This window comes from Etheostoma cragini, chromosome 21 (genome assembly GCF_013103735.1).
Source record: "Etheostoma cragini isolate CJK2018 chromosome 21, CSU_Ecrag_1.0, whole genome shotgun sequence".
NCBI lineage: Eukaryota > Metazoa > Chordata > Actinopteri > Perciformes > Percidae > Etheostoma > Etheostoma cragini.
The window spans coordinates 11197476-11216563 of NC_048427.1; the positions used below are offsets into that span (position 1 = coordinate 11197476).

A 19088-nucleotide genomic window follows, 5' to 3' on the forward strand; every position below is an offset into this window, starting at 1 on the left:
GGTTTCTCCTTCACCAGGTTATCTCATGGAGAGGAAGAAGAAAGGCTCCTCCAGATGGACAAAACTCAACTTTGATGTTTATGAATCGACCACATATGAGGCTAAGAGGATGATTGAAGGTGTTATGTATGAGATGAGGGTGTTTGCTATCAACAGCATTGGCATGTCTCCGCCAAGTATCACCTCCAAACCCTTCATGCCAATTGGTACGTATCACAGCCATTTTCACTCCATCTTTCTTGGCTTCCTCCATTTGTGCGCCTACCCATCTTCAGTCAACCCCGTGATTCTCCTGAGTCTCTCTTTCTGTCACCCTCAGCCCCAACTAGTGAGCCAATACGTCTGTCAGTGCATGATGTTACAGACAGCACATGCACCCTGAAGTGGCTTGCCCCCGAGAAGATTGGAGCTGGGGGCCTGGATGGCTATGTTATTGAATACTGCAAGGAAGGAGGTGATGAGACCAAACATTTTGTTTACAATGATTCATACACATATGGAGAATTTAACAAAATTCTCTAATTAAATTGCAACTTAAAGGCATTTTTTGGTTAGTTTTAAATGGAACAGGTCATAGACCCAAAGAGAGAATGAATATATGTGATAGAAGAAGACCATGAAAAGTAATCAGATTTCAATCCCACTCACTGTGATCTACTGCATGTAATTCTCTTTACATCCAGACACTGAGTGGGTGGTGGCAAACCAGGAACTTTGTGAGAGGCAGGGATTTGTGGTGCGTGGCCTTCCAGTGGGGGAGAAGATCAACTTTAGGGTGGTGGCAGTGAACATCGCTGGACGCAGTCCTCCAGCTGTGCTTGGACAACCCGTCACCATCCGTGAGATCATGGGTGAGTTAGAGAGTACTTGTAAACATATTTTATGGATTATATCTCATATTCAGTTATGGCATTTTAGTGCTTCTTATGGTTTATATAGACAGACACATATTTCTATTTGTATAGTACAATACTGTATATTTTAATAACAAGTCTTTTCCTGCTTTAGAGCATCCTAAGATCCGCCTCCCTCGCGAGCTGAGAACAAAGTACATCAGGAAAGTAGGAGAAAAGATCAACCTGACCATCCCCTTCCAGGTTAGAAACAAACCTCTGCTAAGGTTTTAGATTGGTTCCATATATTGCATGAAAGCTCTGTACTAAAATATGTGATATCGAAAATAATACCAGTGGGAAACTGGTAATAAACCATAACAAATAAATGCATAATGTCTATGAGGGGAGTCTGTTTACAGGGAGTACTACTGCACATGTGAAATTCTTTCATATGTGTGGCTCCAAAGGGAGCTGCATTAAATAAAAAGGCAATATCTGAGTTTCTGCTGCATGGATTTTTTCTTCACAGTCCATCAGTCAGTGTTGTAGAAGTGCAATGCAAAATTGGTGGTATACTCTTTTAAGAATAAAATCCACATTTACCATATGCACACAAGTTAGATTTTGTTTAACACTATTATTCATCGTAGGAGTGCCCTTTTCACCCTGCTAACTTTAACGAGAAACACTCTGAAAGGTCTAAAGAAAATGAGATTCTACTTTTCTTGTTTATAATCAGTACCTTATAACATATACTGTGTCTAGGTTTCTGTTTAGGATGTTGTCTGTCAAGTATTGTATGTTTACAGCTCACACAGTATAACTAACCATGCACCACATTAAAATCAAAAGACTTTTTTATGTTGTGCCATCAATCATTTTGGATTAGTAAATGTCATATCTGTAATAAAAAGACTAAAAGCAAATATTTTTTTATACTAAAAAAAAGGCCAATTTCTGTGTCTTATAGGGTAAGCCTCGCCCTGTTGCAACCTGGTACAAGGATGGTCAACCCATTGACCCCCAAATGGTCAGTGTCCGTAACTCAAACGTGGACACCATCCTTTTTATCCGGAGTGCAGAGAGAGAGCACTCTGGAACATATGAGCTGGTGCTAAAGATCGAGAACATGGAGGACAGAGCAACCGTCGTCATCAGGATTGTTGGTAAGGTTGTCAGCTCTCTGCAACTGGGGACATCCATTTCTACTTGTGCTAAAATGTTGTTACTTTATCCATCAGTGTCAGCAATTCCGTGACAACTATTCGTTTCTTTGAAGAAAACCACTTCTGAAATTCAACACAACTGAAATGCTCTGACATTTAATCCATTCAGATAAACCTGGCCCACCTCTGAACGTGAAGGTGACAGAGGTCTGGGGCTTCAATGCAGCACTGGAGTGGGCCCCCCCCAAGGACGATGGCAACTGTGACATCACTGGATACACCATCCAGAAGGCAGACTTCAAGACCAAGGTGAGAAAGGAGGTGGAGGGGGGTAGCATTTCAAACCTACAGTAGATCATCCCTACAGTCTGCTGCATGTACAGTAGGGCCTGCAGCTCAACAATAATGCTGCGAATACAGTGTCAGACACTTTTACTATATGCCCACTTGAATTTAACATTATCACATTTTTTCTCTCTACAGGAATGGTTCACTGTTTATGAACACAACAGACGGACAAACTGCACGGCTTCAGATCTGATCATGGGCAATGAATACATGTTCCGTGTCTTCAGTGAAAACATCTGCGGCCTGAGCGAGGAGGCGCGTGTAAGCAAGAACACGGCTGTCATCGCCAAGAAAGGTGTGTGTAGTCCAGCAGGTGTTTGTTTGTAGTGGATACGGCATTTTATACAATCGTCCTCACCCTCCCACCTTTCTCCATAGGCCTGGAGATCAAAACAAACCCCTACAAGGAGAAAGATATGTCCTGTGTGCCCAAGTTTACTCAGCCCCTGATTGACAGATGTGCAGTGGCCGGTTACAGTACCGCCATCAGCTGTGCCGTTAGAGGCTTCCCCAAGGTAAACCTGCATTTTAAAATAGGCCGCGAAGTGTGACTCACAGGAGGCGTCTGACACTGCCGGTTCTCATAAGCTAAAAAAAAAAAAAGGTCTGAACTTTGCTGTAAGAGAGACATGTACGCAGATCTACCAGCAGCAGCCTTTCAATTTCAAACAACATTGCGCGAAAAGACAAATTTTCTGTAATCTAACATTGAAATGTTGCATCTGATGATTAAATAACTTTATTTTTTCCATATCTCAGCCTAAGATCGTTTGGATGAAGAACAGGATGATCATCGGTCAGGATCCCAAGTTCTTGATGCAGAACAACCAGGGAGTGCTGACCCTTAATATTCGCAAGCCAGGAACCTTTGACTCTGGAAAATACTCCTGCATGGCTGTCAATGATCTGGGCCAAGACGAAGTGGAGTGCAAGCTGGACATCCGAGGTAAGAACAGAGGGGATGAGAGGGGCTGCAGGGCTGGAGGCAGATGGGAGGGGAGGGATGAAGGAGGGGGAGCGTTGGTAATTTGAGTGCAGGAGGACTTTATTTTGTGGTTTGGAATACAGAAGATTACGAGGTTAGTTTTACTTATGTGACGCACACTCAAATCTAAAAGCTGACTGTGTTTTTACGATGACAGCTGCAATAGAATTGAATTGTTTGAATGTGGATGTGAAACAAAATACTTGCCATTCAATTAGGGCTTATGTCAACAAAATCTAACTCTCATCATCTGTCCTGTTATCCCACAGTTGCCGCAGACCCGGAGAAGAAGTGAGAAACCGAACAGCAAAGAATGTGAAATCATATGAACCAAACTGTGAATGTCAGTATTTAGAATACACTGTCACAGAGTGAATAAAATAAAATGTAGCTATGCCTGCTATACATAACGATTTATTTCAAATGTATGTTCTATTAAAGTTAGTTAACATACTTTACATTTGTAGTTTTTAGTCACACTAACAGCATTTGTAGAAGTGAAGCTCACAAGCCTCTCCACACACATAATCAGGATATTAAAATACATTACACGTATTATTAGAGAAGCACCTTTCTGTATATTTGGCACATCTGTGACAGTTGTCCACACTACACCTCCCTGGAATAGTGTGCTCTCCTCCTGTGGATTGCCACTCCTATGCTGAACAACAGTGCCACTGCCAGGACACCCACAGCCACTGCAAGAGCTGTTATGACACCTGTGGGAGGCAGAAATCCTGTTTAGGGTACCTAGAATGTGGAACATTTGGAAGATTTCCAAAAGTCTTGATATTTTTAAATCAGACAGTCTGTGCTGAAAATCCCCACATTGGTCCCTAAAGTGAATAAAGGAATAATCATATTGCAGCGAAGTGTGAGAAGCCGCTTAGGCCAAAATTGAATACTTGACTTGGGTGCACATATATACTGATACTATGCACTTGCACAATCATGGATACTCATGTGCTTATACACATATACATACAGTACATACGTACACATGTATGCATCCATACCCTGAGAATGTGTATAAGTATGAGGCTATATGAGTGTGAGCATTTATGCATGTGCGTACTTAGTAGGTGTATGTGCGTGCATGCGTGTTTGTGTGCTTAGTAAGTACGTTTGTTACATATGTTCCCATACCATTCCAAACCTGGGACTTCCATACCTGGGTGAAAGTCACAGGTTTGTGTGAACCGACCTCCTACATCATGAACATTCATACTGTACATACGAAGCACACACATGCAGTACATACTCTCACTTATATACCCTCATACTCATATCCATTCTCATTTATGCATGCTTGTATATATATAAGAATGTGTTTCTATACACATGGGGGTATGGATATACAGTTTGTGCAAGTGTTTTATACCGGTATACATGTATTTACAAGTGAAGTATGCAGGCAAAGCATTAACAATGTCAAAATATGTATGGAAACATAAGTCATTGCAAACAGGAGAATTAAAAAAAACAACTTCTTTACCTGTGCTTGACAATCTTGTGTTAAACCCGCACTCGGCCTCTGACTGTTCTGCCACCACGTCCCGCACCAGCTCAGTGACCATGGGCAAAGGGCAGGGGTTCAGCCCGTTGCATCCGGGCACAGGGTTGGGGTAGGGGTCGTGTTTGGAGTCATTGCGGTAATACAGCTCCAGAGAATAGGAACTGTGAAATTACAGTATCATCTCATTACCACAATGTGATGACATACATGTGCTATGTAAACAGGGTTGTATCATGTGCTAATTTGTCCATTGCAGACCCAGATGGCTTCGAGATTTCTATCGAATTGAAAAGGAAACTGTAGTTGAATGGTTCGGTGCGGCTAAACAGTGGGATGCAATTGCTCAAAATCTGATGGTCTTTTGCCATCTGACCTAGATAGTGTAATTAAGTATGCAAAGAGCAGGCAGGATGTCATTACCCATCATTCTCCTGGTAGAACTCAAAGAGTTGACAGGCAGCGTAAGGAGGGAGAAGGCCGTTGTACACGTCCAGAGCTGCCTGCAGGGTGATGAGGGTAGAGTCGTGCTGGAATGAGAAACATCAAGGAGGTGAGTATGTGAAACAGCAGTTTGCGTGATAAATTATAAATGTGTGTATGTGCCCAAACGGTGAACTTACGGCTGAGTACATAATGAATTTCAGAGTGCTCCCTTGCTCTACGGCCCTGGAGAAATTCCTCAGGATGGCATTGAGCAGCACCCCTGGTAAATAAACACATCAGTGTCAACATTGCAAATCATTTTTTTTCCCACAAACCAATTGTTTTGACCTTACTGAGCACCCTATCTTAGCGCTGTAATCATCTTTGTCCCATTAGCTCATATGTGCTAATATGCTTTGAAAGGCTGGCCCAGCACTTTACACTGTCTGAAGCATAACCAATGCCTCAGCCTGCAGTCACAACATCACATACAATAACTTTTTTAACAAAATAAAAAATTATTCTCACAAGAGTGTTTTGATTTAATTGCCTCTAATGTGACTCCTCACCTCCCGAGAGCCTGGCCTTTTCTTTTCTCTTGTGACTGAGGATGCTGTACATGACCTCAAATGATGCAATTCTCTTTAGGGTGTCCAGAACATCTTGGGTGGCCCAGCGAGGGAGAGTCAAGTTATGGATCCTCTGCACAAGAAATAAATCACATTACACAACACATGAATTGCAGTAAAAAGTGTTTAAATAGGTCAAACTCGTCTCCATTATCCCAGCTATTTTTAGCACCAGTCTGAAGATAACAGAAGCTAATTTTGCAAGTGTGAATGAAAGTATTCAACCTGGCCTAATATCCACCCATCTCCTAGTGCTTTAATTATCATTTAAATATGTTGTCACATTCATGTCTCACTGTATGGATACAAATTATTTGCCCCACGCTCCAGGCCCCTCTCCATCTCTGTGCAGATGTGTTGAAGAAAACTGATTCTTTTTGTTTGACTCTCATTGCTCTGCAGCTGGTATCAGTTGTTAAAGCATTTGTAAACGGCAGATGTGTGAAAAAGAAAGTCTACCTGACAAGTAAGAGTGTCGTAAACCCTCCATATTTTTTTCCCAACCAGTTTGGAGACAGGGTAGCCAGTGTGGTTAGAAAGTCCCTCCACAAAGTACTGCAATGTAAAGAAAAGAGTTAGAAAATTAGATCCAACCAGTGGCGTAAGACATATTCAGATCCTTTACTCACTTACTTACCAGTAGCAAAAGTAATCTATTACAAGTGAAAGCTACTGCATTTAAAATCACATGTAGTATTTTACTGTTGAATATGACCAAAGGTGGAGTTAGTTTTAACAACTTTTACACAGTTTGGTAGAGCAAGTAAGTGTAAAGTACCATGAAAGGATAATACTTAAGTTAAGTATAACACACCCACTGGGGTACTTTGCAGTGGTCCTACAGATTCTAGATTTGACACACCAGAATCAGCAAGAATGTACCACAGCGTGGCCTATGTAGGCAAACCTTGGCTCCTACTGTACAGTGTTGAGACCGTTTGGCATTCACATATAAGTCTAGGAGAATGGAAAAGTAATCAGACAACATTTGCTTTGCAAGAGATTCTAGCAGAATATAGGGCTGAACTGACTCTCTGCTGTTTAGAGGGCAAAGCAACAACAACAAAAAAGAAAAAAGGGAAGCCACACTTTTTGTATATTTAGATATTGACATATACCTCACATGTGTACCTGCACACAGAGAAACACAGAAGAAATGAGAGCCAGCAGTGTTTGATGTGAGTAGACCACAGACTCAAGGCACACTCAGATACACCTTCCTACCCCCCCCCCCCACTCACACACACACACACACACACACACACACACACACACACACACACACACTCCCAATCAGTGCCAATTAGTTAAAAAGTGAATGACACCCTCTTTCATAAGTATCTCAAAACTGCACTTAAGTACACTACTTTTTACGCTCCATCACAACATTCAAATCATCATTCTCAAATGTTTGCAGAAAATGCAAATTTAAATGCTCTTTATGTAGGTATTAAACATTTTGGGGTTGTTTTTGCAGATGCACTAATAAGATAACTAAACAAACATTGGTCGGTTAATGGTACAGATTTGCATTCTTTATTGATTCTGTGATTGTTGTTTACTTCAGCCTTTGGTCAAACAAGACAGTGAGAAATGGCACCATCTTGCCTCCAGCAGAGGGTGTAAAAATTCAACGCAGGAGGCCCTGTCCCGATCTGAAACACCACCTTAGTAGGCAGCACATGGGACTCAGTTTAATTAAAACCTTTTTATTGTAATTCTTAATCTAATTCAATCCAACCGTTAATTAGCTTCACTGAGAATGTGAGAGAATTTGCACTGTGTTGCTTTTTCGAGGCACTGTAGTCACCGTGCCTGAGAAAATCACTGACAGGACATGATGTCTACAGCATAACTAACACGTCCACTGGAGGTGCTGATAACGGTGGCACCAGCAACTGCGAAATATACTGTATATTTCACTGTTTTGCACAAATGTGCATTTCACAGTGTTTACAAATCAAGGCTCGGATAAGAAGAAAAGAAGTAGCTGAGGTGAGAAAAAACTGGATTATTATTCACAGGAGTTCTGATTATATAATTATACTGATAAAAAAAAAAACAGAGTTACAAACAAGTTTTTAGTGTTTAACAGGCACATGACTCACGGAAAAGTGGTGTTTAACACAAACTGAGCTGTGAGTAGAACGTTCACGTCATTAGGCAGACACAGAGGATGAGTGTATTTAGATGACTCTCTTCTTCTGTGGTTTGTCTTACCTGGTGAGCCCTTAGGAATGTCTGGTACTGCTCGCTTTCGAAGGTCTCCGTCATCAGTGCTCTGAACCTTGGACAGTCTTTGCCTGGAGACTTCAGCAGCTTGAGAAATCGAAAACAACCGCACATCAGTGGAAAGAATGCACATTAACTGCAGGTACTGCAAGTCTTCTGGGCACAATTATATGTTCATTTCACACTTTAAAACAGAAGGGAATTTCAGCACAGCAGGTTCACAGCTGAGGTGAACACAGACAGCAACACAGAGCAAGAAACACATTAACTTGTACAAGTTTCTGTTCGGCTGTGTGTGGCTGCCGTGTGAAAGGAAATATTGATGTGGCTCAGCAGCCCACCTTGTCCTGGGCCCTGGGGATGGTGTGCACTGGAACGGGCCGCCACAGTAACTGGGGCATGATGGGAGGCAGGCGTCTGGTTGGGGGGAACATCCCAGCTAGGCAGGCCTGGGCACTCATCAGAGTGCGGTCGTAGTCAGTGCTCCTCACATATAGCTGTTGGAAACAAGGTGGGAACATGGTGTTAAAGTGCATCTGTATTTGTACTCTGGCACGAATTCCTACTGTATTCTTCCAAATTAAACAATCAGGCTTACTATTTTATAGAAGTTGAAAATGCACTTGGAAACTAAAAAAGAATCACATTTGGAAAGTAGATGGTTTCTAAAATAAAGATGCAAAAATGAATGCACTCAGCAACGCAGCAGTGTATCATGAGTGTGCTGTGTTTCTCCCAAGTCAACTGAGGTATTCCCTTAACAAGAAGAGGAGGGGAGTGAGAAGAGATCCAAATGGATGAGAGAGGGAGGGGGGCAAGATCCGTCTTACTGTGATCTTTTTTGACATCAGCCTTCGCTCGTCTATATCTCTCCATCACCCCGTGTCAGGTCTTTGCACACAGTAAATCACGCTGACATGGTTGGATGTTCCTGTGATGCCGAGAATGCTGCCCCCCTCCCCCTTTTTTTTGTCAAATTAAAACAGACATGGCAGGGTGGCTGAAAGGTACAGAACAAGTTGACAGAGACTTGGGCGACAAAATGCCAATGACAGGTCCTAAGAAGAGCTGTTATTTTTGTAGTAATTGTGTGTTATTTATGCGAGGGAGAAGAGGACTAAATGGATGGAGAGAGAGAGGGTGGTAATAGAGAGCTAGGTAAAAAAAAAAAAAGGAAACAGCGAGTGTAAAGAAAACAGACAGCAAAAGAAAGCGGAAATCAGATCATCGTGACAGTTTGCTGAGCATGCAGCCCAACATATATTTTGCCAACTGCACTGTACAAGAAGCGCAGAGACAAAATTACCCCTCATGTTACAGCAAATTGCAAGGCAACGGCAGTTATACCACCATCATGATTCATGCTCATTAACGTAGTGTATGATGTTACAGCTAATACAGACTGTGGCTGGCACACGAATGGGCCGAGGGCATGCATGGCAACGGCATTGGGTGACACTGAAGCGGGGGACGTCAGAAAAAACTGAAATTTACACACATACATTGGTGTCAGCACATTTATGTCTGTATCCATGCAAACACCTACCTCTTTGTTGTTGTAGTCCTCACTGAGAAAGTTGCCATAACGCCTCCTTAGAAAGCCACCCAGCTCAAACTGTTGTTTCATGCCCAGCTGAAAGGAAAATTGCCATCACTGTTAATCTTTGTCGAAGATGATCTTTTGCGGTATATTTGGCAGATTTGAGGTCCAACTCAACTCATTTACATAAATTAACACAAACTACAGGGCCTCCTAGAGCCATAAATGATTTATTCACTGTAAACCGGCTAATTGCCAGAGACCAGAACAATGTCACAGTAGGAAAGGAATATACTGTAATGAAAAGTCTATAACAAGCTTTTCTTCCATCTCAAGAGGGATTTTATGTTGCACACAACATAAGTGAACTATATTTTTACTCCATATCTGAAGCTACTGCACCTGTACAGAGCTACAAAACGAGTTTAGACTTTTTGTACCAAGTCGGTAGGTTTTACTTTAGCCTCCGGTACTTTGGCCCTGAGGTACAAAACACAACGTCAAATTAGAAAAATACAAAACGCAAGAAAATATTATTTTAATTAGGTTTTTAATTTTTTTTTTTGTGTTTTCTATAATGTTGTTGTGTTTTGCACCTCAGGGCCAGTGTACTTCAGCCCCCCATGACCCTGTGGGTATACGAAAATGGACAGGTTGATGGATTTTATACAATGTATAAAGATAAAAGCTCTTTGTTTAGTTTTTTTTACAAACTTGCTTCTCAAAATGATGATGATAACATGCAAGCACACACACACACACACACACATACCTATACACACAGAATATGATAAGTAAATATGGTTTACTTCTAGCCCACTAGTATTCAGGTAACCTCCCACATGTCCTTCTCTACTGTATTTCCATGTTTTTACTTTATTGTATGCCTTGCTGTACAACCAATTACCCTCCGGGGACAATAATAAAGTGGAAAGTAGAAACAGTACCCAGTACCCAGTACCCAGTACCTCAGTGAGCTGTCCGAATCCCTGAGCCCACACTTCCTCTCCATGTGGATCCTTGGGATACGATTCAATGGGCGATCGATCGCCATGTCGGAACACCTTAAAAGTCATAATAAATTATGTCACATGGAATTAGACGCCATACTGCTGTGCCAGCCGTTACACTGTGTACTTACCTTAAAAATAATCCAACCTGAGACAGAGGTCAGAAATAGAAACCTGACTTAAGAGTTAGGACTTAAGACACAGAAGAGTCATTCTGATGACACGACTGCTGGAGCTGCTTTAGTATTATTAACCTAAGGACTCATTTTCTGAGCAGTGACATGACACACTGGTTGATCAAACTGGATTATGGACACGTCTGAGTCACTGCTGTTAGCACCACAGGGATTCAAACTTTACAAACTATTTGGATGTAAAACCTAAAAAAAAAGCAAGTTGTCAACAAAGTTCTGGTTTGCGTTCAGAGATGATTGTTACGTTCCAACAGTCATTGGCTTTATTGATACAAAACACCTTGCTAGGATTGAACACAAACCGGAATAACTCAAACTAAACTTGACTCAGCCAAAATGGAACAGATAGTTGAATTAAAACACATTTAAAAAAAAAAAGAATTGTTAGAAAATACTAACACATGTCGAATTACATATTTATTTACTACAGATAGTAAACTAATGACTAATTAGTGCGTTAACAACCCAGGGGCCAACAATAAGGATTGCCCGATGGCTTGGGGCCAGTAAAAAGATTAAAGACAAGACACATGGGCCAACATATTTTTAACCAGTTGCCTGATCGGGCCAGTCCTTGAAAAAGTGAGTCGCTTTAAAGTAAATATAAATAAATATATAAATATGAATATAGGGATTTTGATGATTCTTGGGCCAGTAGATTCTTGACCCACTTGTTCGATTAGGTTTTTGGCAAATACAATGTTTTTGGATCTTGCAACCCATTAACTGTATGATCAAGATTAAATTGTACGCTTCCAATCTTACATGAACCTTCAATGAAAATAAATACATATTATCATAAACTGTAGGTCAATTGGAAGGGACACACACTAGTGTAATGTAGATATAGTTGGATATGTTGGATCATAGAAAAACATTTGTGATGTTCACTCAAATCTTTCTTTTTTACCATTAAACTATGGTGCAAAAGAAAGATATGCAAAAGAGGTTTATGAACCAAGCAGTAGTGTCTGGGAGAGATATACCCGACACTGTTGGAGTTTAGGCTCAAAGTAATCCTTGTCACATGAATGTGTATATATAATAACACTCACTGAGCAGAAAAACAGAGCTTAATCAGCAACAAAGTGTCAGTCTGTTGTCTAAATAGGCTTCCAGATGATGTTAAAATGTTGTAAAAAGGCTTAATATGAAATTCCAATGCTATGTTTAAATGTCGTCGTTGTGAATCATGCACAGAGAAAAGGAAATAGAAACTGGTTAGACTCACAGCTACGACAAACTTCAGCACCCGGCATTTAGTCGAGCAGATGCAACAGAGTAGAAATAAACAGCCCAAACTTTTCTGGAACTTCCACATCTTTTTGACTTGTTGATCTCTATCTTCTTCACAGAGTTCTCCTGCTGACACGAGGAAAAAAAAAAGTCAAGACATTTTAATTGTAAAAGCCAATTAGGAGCAGTTTATGATGAATTTTAGTCATGCAAAGGTTGTGCAAAATATGTCTTTTTGATCAGTCGCATCACATATTAATTAAATACACGTGTTTGGTCATGTTTTACAAAAATACTACAACACTGTAGTATGTCAACTTGATTTAAACAGTCATTAAAAATACATGGATGTACAGAAGAGTACATGTACAACAAAAAGCCTTGTCAAAAGAGATTTAGCAGGTCACGTAAATGAACACATGCCCTTACCTCAGCATACTTGTTTACACATTTTAGTCACAGACAGAGGAAGACTGCTGCACATCCCAAACCTCCAGTCAGACAAACCCAGATTGACATTAAATGCATGTTCCAGTAAAGGAGGGAGTGCTTTTATAGCCCTCCTACATGACCTTGTCTCTCTCTTTCTCTCTCTCTCTCTTCAAGGATTTCTGATCCAAACTACTTCATTGTCGACTAAAGTCCAAATCACTGTCTCTGCCATTTCCCCCTGCTGTGCAGTGATATGACAACCCCCCCCCCCCCCCCCCCCCCCCCCCCCCCCCCCCCCCCCCCCCCCCCCCCCCCCCCCCCCTTGGCAGACACATTTGAGTCATCTTTTCAACTTAAGGATATATATTTGGTCTCTCAATCCATTTTTAAAACCACAGTGATATATTCTTTAGGACACCCATGGCTTTAGAGTTACAATATTAGAAAGAAACGGGTTGAGTTAAGATGCACCCACCTGGCTTCTCAAATGTTACTCCTACCAGCGTAAATACGCATACTTACACTCTGGCTTGGGGCCACAAACACTCATTATAACTTGCTATGTCATCCACCGTGGGTTTGGCCTCAAAATTACAGGGCCTGGAGTCTTTTACCTGACTCGACACACATGTAATTATCGGTTAGTATCAAAGCAGCTTTATGGGATACAGCGGGATTAGTGAGTGTGAAGATTTTGAGCTACACAGCGTTGACATAATATTTGATAAAATAGGATCTATTGTACCAAGTGATACACAGAATTCACAGGGGTGGCAGTGTAGCATTAATCTTGTAAACATTAAATTAATACGTTATTAATCGCTTTGAAGTAAAAGAGCACACATGTGGCCACACAACTGATTCACTTTTACTAAAGTCTTATTAACAATGCCACAATGTAAGAACACTCCAGCACATCCAACTTTTACTGAAAGTCTGGTGATATTTGATATTTTTTTCTTATTGTCGACCACATATTGTAAACCACACCACTGGGTCACTGGGTGACATGTTCTTTTATTACAACAAACAGGGGCATTGTAGTTTATTTTGAGTCAAAGCCACACACACATGTCCTGGTGCTGTAAATACTGACTAACACACCAAATCCGTGGTACTCAACAAATACATGATGCTTCGTGAAAAACACAGTGAGAAAAAGATTCACATCTTCACTCTAAGAACTAATGGACATGGGGCTGAGCGCCGCCCTTTTTAAGCACTGTTCAGAACCCTCTGAGACCGAGAGACTCGCCAACGAGCCAAAACAGCACCTCGGATTCATAGTTTAATCATTTATTAACCACAGCTAGAGACTCACCAAAAGTTGCGCCTTAAACGTAACGAATTAGCGGTTACGGAGGTCGCTTCCGGGTCTTTCTAGTCTCTACAGGTGATTTTCTATCTAGCCTGGACTTTCCAGCCTTTTGGGGGTCGTTGAGCATAAAATCCAAACCGTTACATCCAAGACTGATCCACTTTATGTCCATAATTAATCGCGTTTTTGCTCATTTCTGCCGCTAGCTGCCCGCTCCGTCTGTCCTCTGTGTGTGTTTACGGAAGAAAAGGAAGCAGCATGCCCATATATGGGAGACAACGTCACATAAAGAGTATGGAGTCCTAAAGAGGTCAAACTTCCCAGTCACTATATTAGGCTAAAATGCGATCAAAGATGCTACAGCGGAACAAGACAGATATCTACTGTTTTATAGAGGAAATGGCCCCACTGGTTTAAGATTTAACATATATTTGGACCTTTTTTGAATAAATGTAAATAGCATGGGCTTTATATGAGTTATAATGTTTACTATGTTTATTTTTGCATGTAGGAGAACTGTTTTAGACACACAAATGCTTGTGTAACATTGCTGTGTGTGTAATATCAATAAATATGTCATTAGTATGTTGATTTTTGTCATTAGTAAATGTCATGAGGGCAAAAGAGTCTGGACTTTCTTTGAAAAAAAATTATGTATTTTGTCAACTGTATAAGTTATGATGATTATTTCTTCACAGTGTGTCTCCCAAGACATATGAGAAGTCTTTTATAGGTTTTACTGCTCTGTCTATAATATCAATACATATCTGGAAGATTCATGTTCCGTTTTATTTTTTTATTTGTCTTTAAGGTCCTACAACCATTTTTAACATTCAAGTGACCTCATTGCAACCCAATATTCTAATAACCCAGTTTGTTCTGAAAAAAAATATGTTCATATCTTGACTGTAGACAACAGGGTTGATGTTTTACAAGCTTTTTTATCAAATAAATCCAGACAGACAATAAACTGTAAAAATGGCCACGACAATTTATAATACAAACTGATGATTTTGAAACATATTTCATGTATGAATATGTTCAGCACATGTTATTGGAACTAAAATCAAAAACTCTATATGGTGTTCAGTATGACATATAGCTGAACAAAAGTATCAAGTAGTGCACAGTGGAAATATCAAGTAAAGTAGTACGTCAATGTATTGTACTTGAGGAGATGTACTTAGTAAATGTTCCACCACTGTGACGAACTCTCTCTGCCCATCTGTTTAACTCTCTCTCTCTATAAATCCCAGCAGTGCACGGTAATGCTTTCACTGTCTATAAAACACACACACACACACACACACACACACACACACACACACAAATACACACACACACACACACACACACACACACACACACACTCACACACACACACACACAGACATACAAGTGTGTGGTACCATAGCTGGTACGTGTTTGGCTTTGAAATAACAAGCACGTGTACAAATGGGTCAGTAAGTCCACCTGCACTGATCTGCAAAACAACATATACATACTCGAGGGTCAAAGTGGCGGAAAATTATTTTACCATATGAGGCCAAGACACACATGCACACGCACACACACACACACACACACACCAATACACACACACACACACACACACACACACACACACACACACACACACACACACACACACACACATAGACAGCCTTATACTGTATCATGGGTCACTAAACCCGCATACACAGCAGACTCACAACACTGCATCTCTTTCTATCACACAAACATAAAACACACACATAAACACAGCATCCTTTTTCCTCCTTCTCCCCCAAGTGGCTGTAGTGTTTTTGTCTTTGTTGAAATAATTGCAGTGACTTTCAAGACCGTTGTCATGGCAACACAGAGGTTGATGCATGTTGACAGAATCTGTTGCAGGGCGACTGAGAGACTGAAAATGGGAGATAAGAGGTGGGAGGAGAAGTGATGCGTGTGTATACGTCTGCGGATATGTGTGTGTGTGTGTGTGTATGTGTTTATGTGTGTGTGTGTGTGTGTGTGTGTATGTGTGTGAAGGCAACAGTGAAGGTTGGGAGTGGGGGGGTGGGAGGCTTTCATGAGCTTCAATCCATATGATGAATGGAGATGAGCAGTATGGGACAGCTCAGCCTGATAGAACGAGGCCCAAGATCAGGAATAAACAGTTATGAGTGTATTGTGAGTGGGGGAGAGGGAGAACGAGGGAGAGAAAGAGGAAACTATTTCAGTCCGGGGGTTGTCATGGAAACTGCAGCCTCACTACAAATGGAGACATCCAGAACACATGGATCGTCAAACAAATGGCGTGCGTAGGGCTCAGCGTGAATCTACGCCATGGCTGTGCGACACCGTGCCATCTTAGTCAAACCCACCCAAACCCACACTGGCACCCACCCCTCCAGTCATCTATCAGCAACGTCTCCTTTATCACAGAGACTGAATATCAATGGGAGGGTAGCTTTTAGGGAGTCAGCGGTGGAGGAGTCAGGGGCTAAATGACAGGCAATGGTGTCCATTCAGGCAGTGAGTCACAGCCACTCGCTCTCTTTCTAATAATTAACAGTCTTTTCCACACTTCCTTCCCTACTCTGCTCTGATCTGTTCTTCTGTCTACCCCTTCACTCTATCAGTCTCCCATCCTTTCCCTATTCCTCTGCCTCTCTCTCTCTCTCTCTCTCTCTCCCATATTCTGAAGGACGGAGGTATTCCCACATTTCTCCATTGCTATAGCAACACTGCAGCGAGAACAGGAAAGAGAGGACGCAGGCAGGGAGGAGGAGGAGGAGGAGAAGAGGATGGAGACGTGGTGGTGGTGGGGGGGGGGGTGTAGGGAGGGAGGGGGAGGGGTGTGGAAGCGGCCTAAGATGAGGGGATGTGTGAACAATGCTAATGGCAGCAGCAGCAGCCGCAGCGACAGAGCAGCCAAGTGTTGGTGAATTCCCCTCTCGTCGCATCACGCTGGGCGAAGACTCACATGTCACAGCCGTATTTGCATAATTGCCAGTGGGAATATGTTTGTTTTGTATGTTGCTATGTTCATTGACATCATCCACAAAATGATACATGAGAGCCGTCTCCTCTCAGCCATTTGAATCTTTTTGTTTGTCTCTGTGACATTGAACAACTCTGCAGAGCCGGCATGCAATTTCCTGAGCATCATTTAGGAATAAAAAGAAAACAGACCAGTTTGGCGCTGAGCTACTGTGTGCTTATTTTCCAATCATTCGGCACTAAACAATGCCGGTCGAACAACCCAAGACACAAGAAGATGTATCCACAGTATGTATGACACGCACAAAAGCCATGGGAAGACCAGAGCAATTTCATATCAATGTCATCATCCCATTCGATCAGGACAGAACGCAATCTCATTATCTCTACATTAGAGTATATCGTAAGGCGTCAGAACAAAGCAGCGTTGCATCATTTTCCTAACATGTTAAGATATGTAGCGAGCAGCAAAGCTCATGTGGCCTGCAGAGGAGACAAATACCCACATCCTCCTCTTCCTTCAGTACATGTGTTTGTCTGCTTTGACATGATGTTTGAAAGTAAAGGGATACATTCAGCCCAGTCTGAAATGAATATTCCTTCATATGGCCACATACATGAATGAATGCTTAAGCCGCTCGGTACCTGGAGTAGTCTGTCTCATGACAACAGTCTCGCTGTCCTCTCCTCTCAATCAATAACTCATCTCTTGACGTCAATATTGTGATCTCCCATGGGGCAAAAATGTCCTTCTTTAGGATAAAAGGAGAATAAGCAGGAGGGAAGGAAGGGAATTTTTCATAGAAAGATGAATATGTTTTGCCTCTGCATGTCATTGTGTTATCCATGCAAGGAATCTCCATGTCTTTTTCTTTTTCTTGGACTATGTCCATTGAAATAACCAACGTGCTGAACCCCAGCCGGGTAGAGCAAAACCAAAACAACGTTGACAGACATTGACATGGCAGTTTTTGAGACATTTTTTTACCTACATTAAAAAGCCGTATTTCCTCTCCTGTAAAAGAAAATAACTGAAAATCCACCTTTTTGTTATTGTCAAACATTTTGTTCTGAATTCAGCACCCACTATCTAATCCTATACTTAATTTAACAGTAGGTCAATATCACGTAGAAAAAACTACTTTAATGCAACACACTTCAAAAGGAAAGATTGATACATTTACGTAGCAGATGTAGTTAGGTGGTTAGATGAGAAGATTGATACCAGTATCATTAACGTGTGGTATTCATCTTCTCATCTAACTCTCAGCAAGAAAGCAACTTACTCTATTTCCCAAAATGACAATTCATTTAACAATTAGTGCCAGAGCCGACTGGAGAACATTACTAAAGCATCAACAGTGTAAGTAAAAGTCACTACATAATTCAAAGTGCAATAAAATGAAAAACACCATTACCACACACACAACATTAACCAGGCGAAAACATTACCCCTATTTGCAGTTATGGTAAATCAATACTCAAGTAAGTGTGATAATCTAATAACATCAGCACAGTGCCTAAAAAGTATGTTTGTGTGTGGGAGTGCATGCACTGGGGATCAATTTGCTACATACATTACATCCAGTAATTACACAGGAAGTGTCTGTTCATAACGCATGCTGGAAACAAAAGTTTCATAGGAAGGTAATTAAACTTTAAACTTTAAATCTCATCTTCTACCACAGGCTTAAAGTGAAACAAGCATTATTGGTGAGCTTTAAGGTACAGAAATGGCTTTGTTTTCTGTTATTTCTGGCAATATATGATATGATTAGAATGCATAATGAAGTAGCTGTTTTTTAACAGTATTTCAGCCTAAAGAGAGATACTCCCTGTATATGTTTTTAATGATGCAAAGCAATTACTTATTTTGCCTAAATTGCAGCATTTTTAACAGTTTGAAGGACCTTTGAGGGCAAAATGTAGTTTCATATACGTTTGTCTACATGACTACATGTCTAACATAAAAATACACAATAAAAAAACTATTAGCTTTTACAATACTTGGGCATCTAAGCCCATACACACATATACAACATCAGCTCCATTTCATACCTCAACAGCATTTGGAAAGGGAAACAAACAAAGCTTCTTTTTCTGAGTGACTCGTCTTGTTAGACAGGTTAAGTGTTTTATCCCCAGAAGAGGTGAAAAACTGTCTGTGGTTACAAGTGCTCCTGAGTGCTTGCGAAGTACACTAGATACATAAGCTCTCTCTCTCTCTCTCTCTCTCTC

The 19088-nt window shown here is 41.1% G+C and overlaps 2 protein-coding genes across 26 annotated transcripts in view; one reads left to right on the forward strand and one right to left on the reverse strand.

The window, feature by feature from the left end:
• The window catches only part of mybpc2b (myosin binding protein Cb), a 21627-nt gene extending 17889 nt beyond the window's left edge, over positions 1-3738 (forward strand). For all 25 annotated transcript variants that reach the window (XM_034860317.1, XM_034860322.1, XM_034860319.1 and 22 more), the window contains 10 exons: positions 18-206; positions 320-454; positions 684-851; positions 1009-1097; positions 1807-2002; positions 2172-2311; positions 2486-2645; positions 2729-2865; positions 3110-3296; positions 3605-3738. In XM_034860317.1, coding sequence (XP_034716208.1) covers positions 18-206; positions 320-454; positions 684-851; positions 1009-1097; positions 1807-2002; positions 2172-2311; positions 2486-2645; positions 2729-2865; positions 3110-3296; positions 3605-3630 — 1427 coding nt within the window. In that variant the 3' untranslated portion in view covers positions 3631-3738. The remainder of the gene's footprint in view (positions 1-17; positions 207-319; positions 455-683; positions 852-1008; positions 1098-1806; positions 2003-2171; positions 2312-2485; positions 2646-2728; positions 2866-3109; positions 3297-3604) is intronic.
• Positions 2172-12674, reverse strand: LOC117936870 (testicular acid phosphatase homolog). The gene is made up of 12 exons (XM_034860337.1): positions 12545-12674; positions 12111-12241; positions 10644-10739; positions 9682-9768; positions 8477-8632; positions 8124-8222; positions 6363-6458; positions 5844-5976; positions 5472-5554; positions 5272-5378; positions 4831-5012; positions 2172-4054 (listed from the first exon to the last, which is right to left on the reverse strand). Exons 2-12 carry the CDS (start codon positions 12198-12200, stop codon positions 3945-3947), a joined length of 1239 nt encoding a protein of 412 aa, XP_034716228.1. The 5' UTR covers positions 12201-12241; positions 12545-12674; the 3' UTR covers positions 2172-3944.
• Between the last annotated feature and the right edge of the window lie 6414 nt (positions 12675-19088).

What these genes read in the sequence shown, in the direction of transcription:
- LOC117936870 (XM_034860337.1), bottom strand. Translation starts at nt 12,200, where the DNA reads ATGTGGAAGTTCCAGAAAAGTTTGGGCTGTTTATTTCTACTCTGTTGC. An exon ending in TGCTGAAGTTTGTCGTAGCT is followed by an intron (nt 10,740 to 12,110) that starts GTGAGTCTAACC and finishes ATGACTTTTAAG; the next exon opens with GTGTTCCGACATGGCGATCG. An exon ending in AGGACTACAACAACAAAGAG is followed by an intron (nt 8,633 to 9,681) that starts GTAGGTGTTTGC and finishes TGTTTCCAACAG; the next exon opens with CTATATGTGAGGAGCACTGA.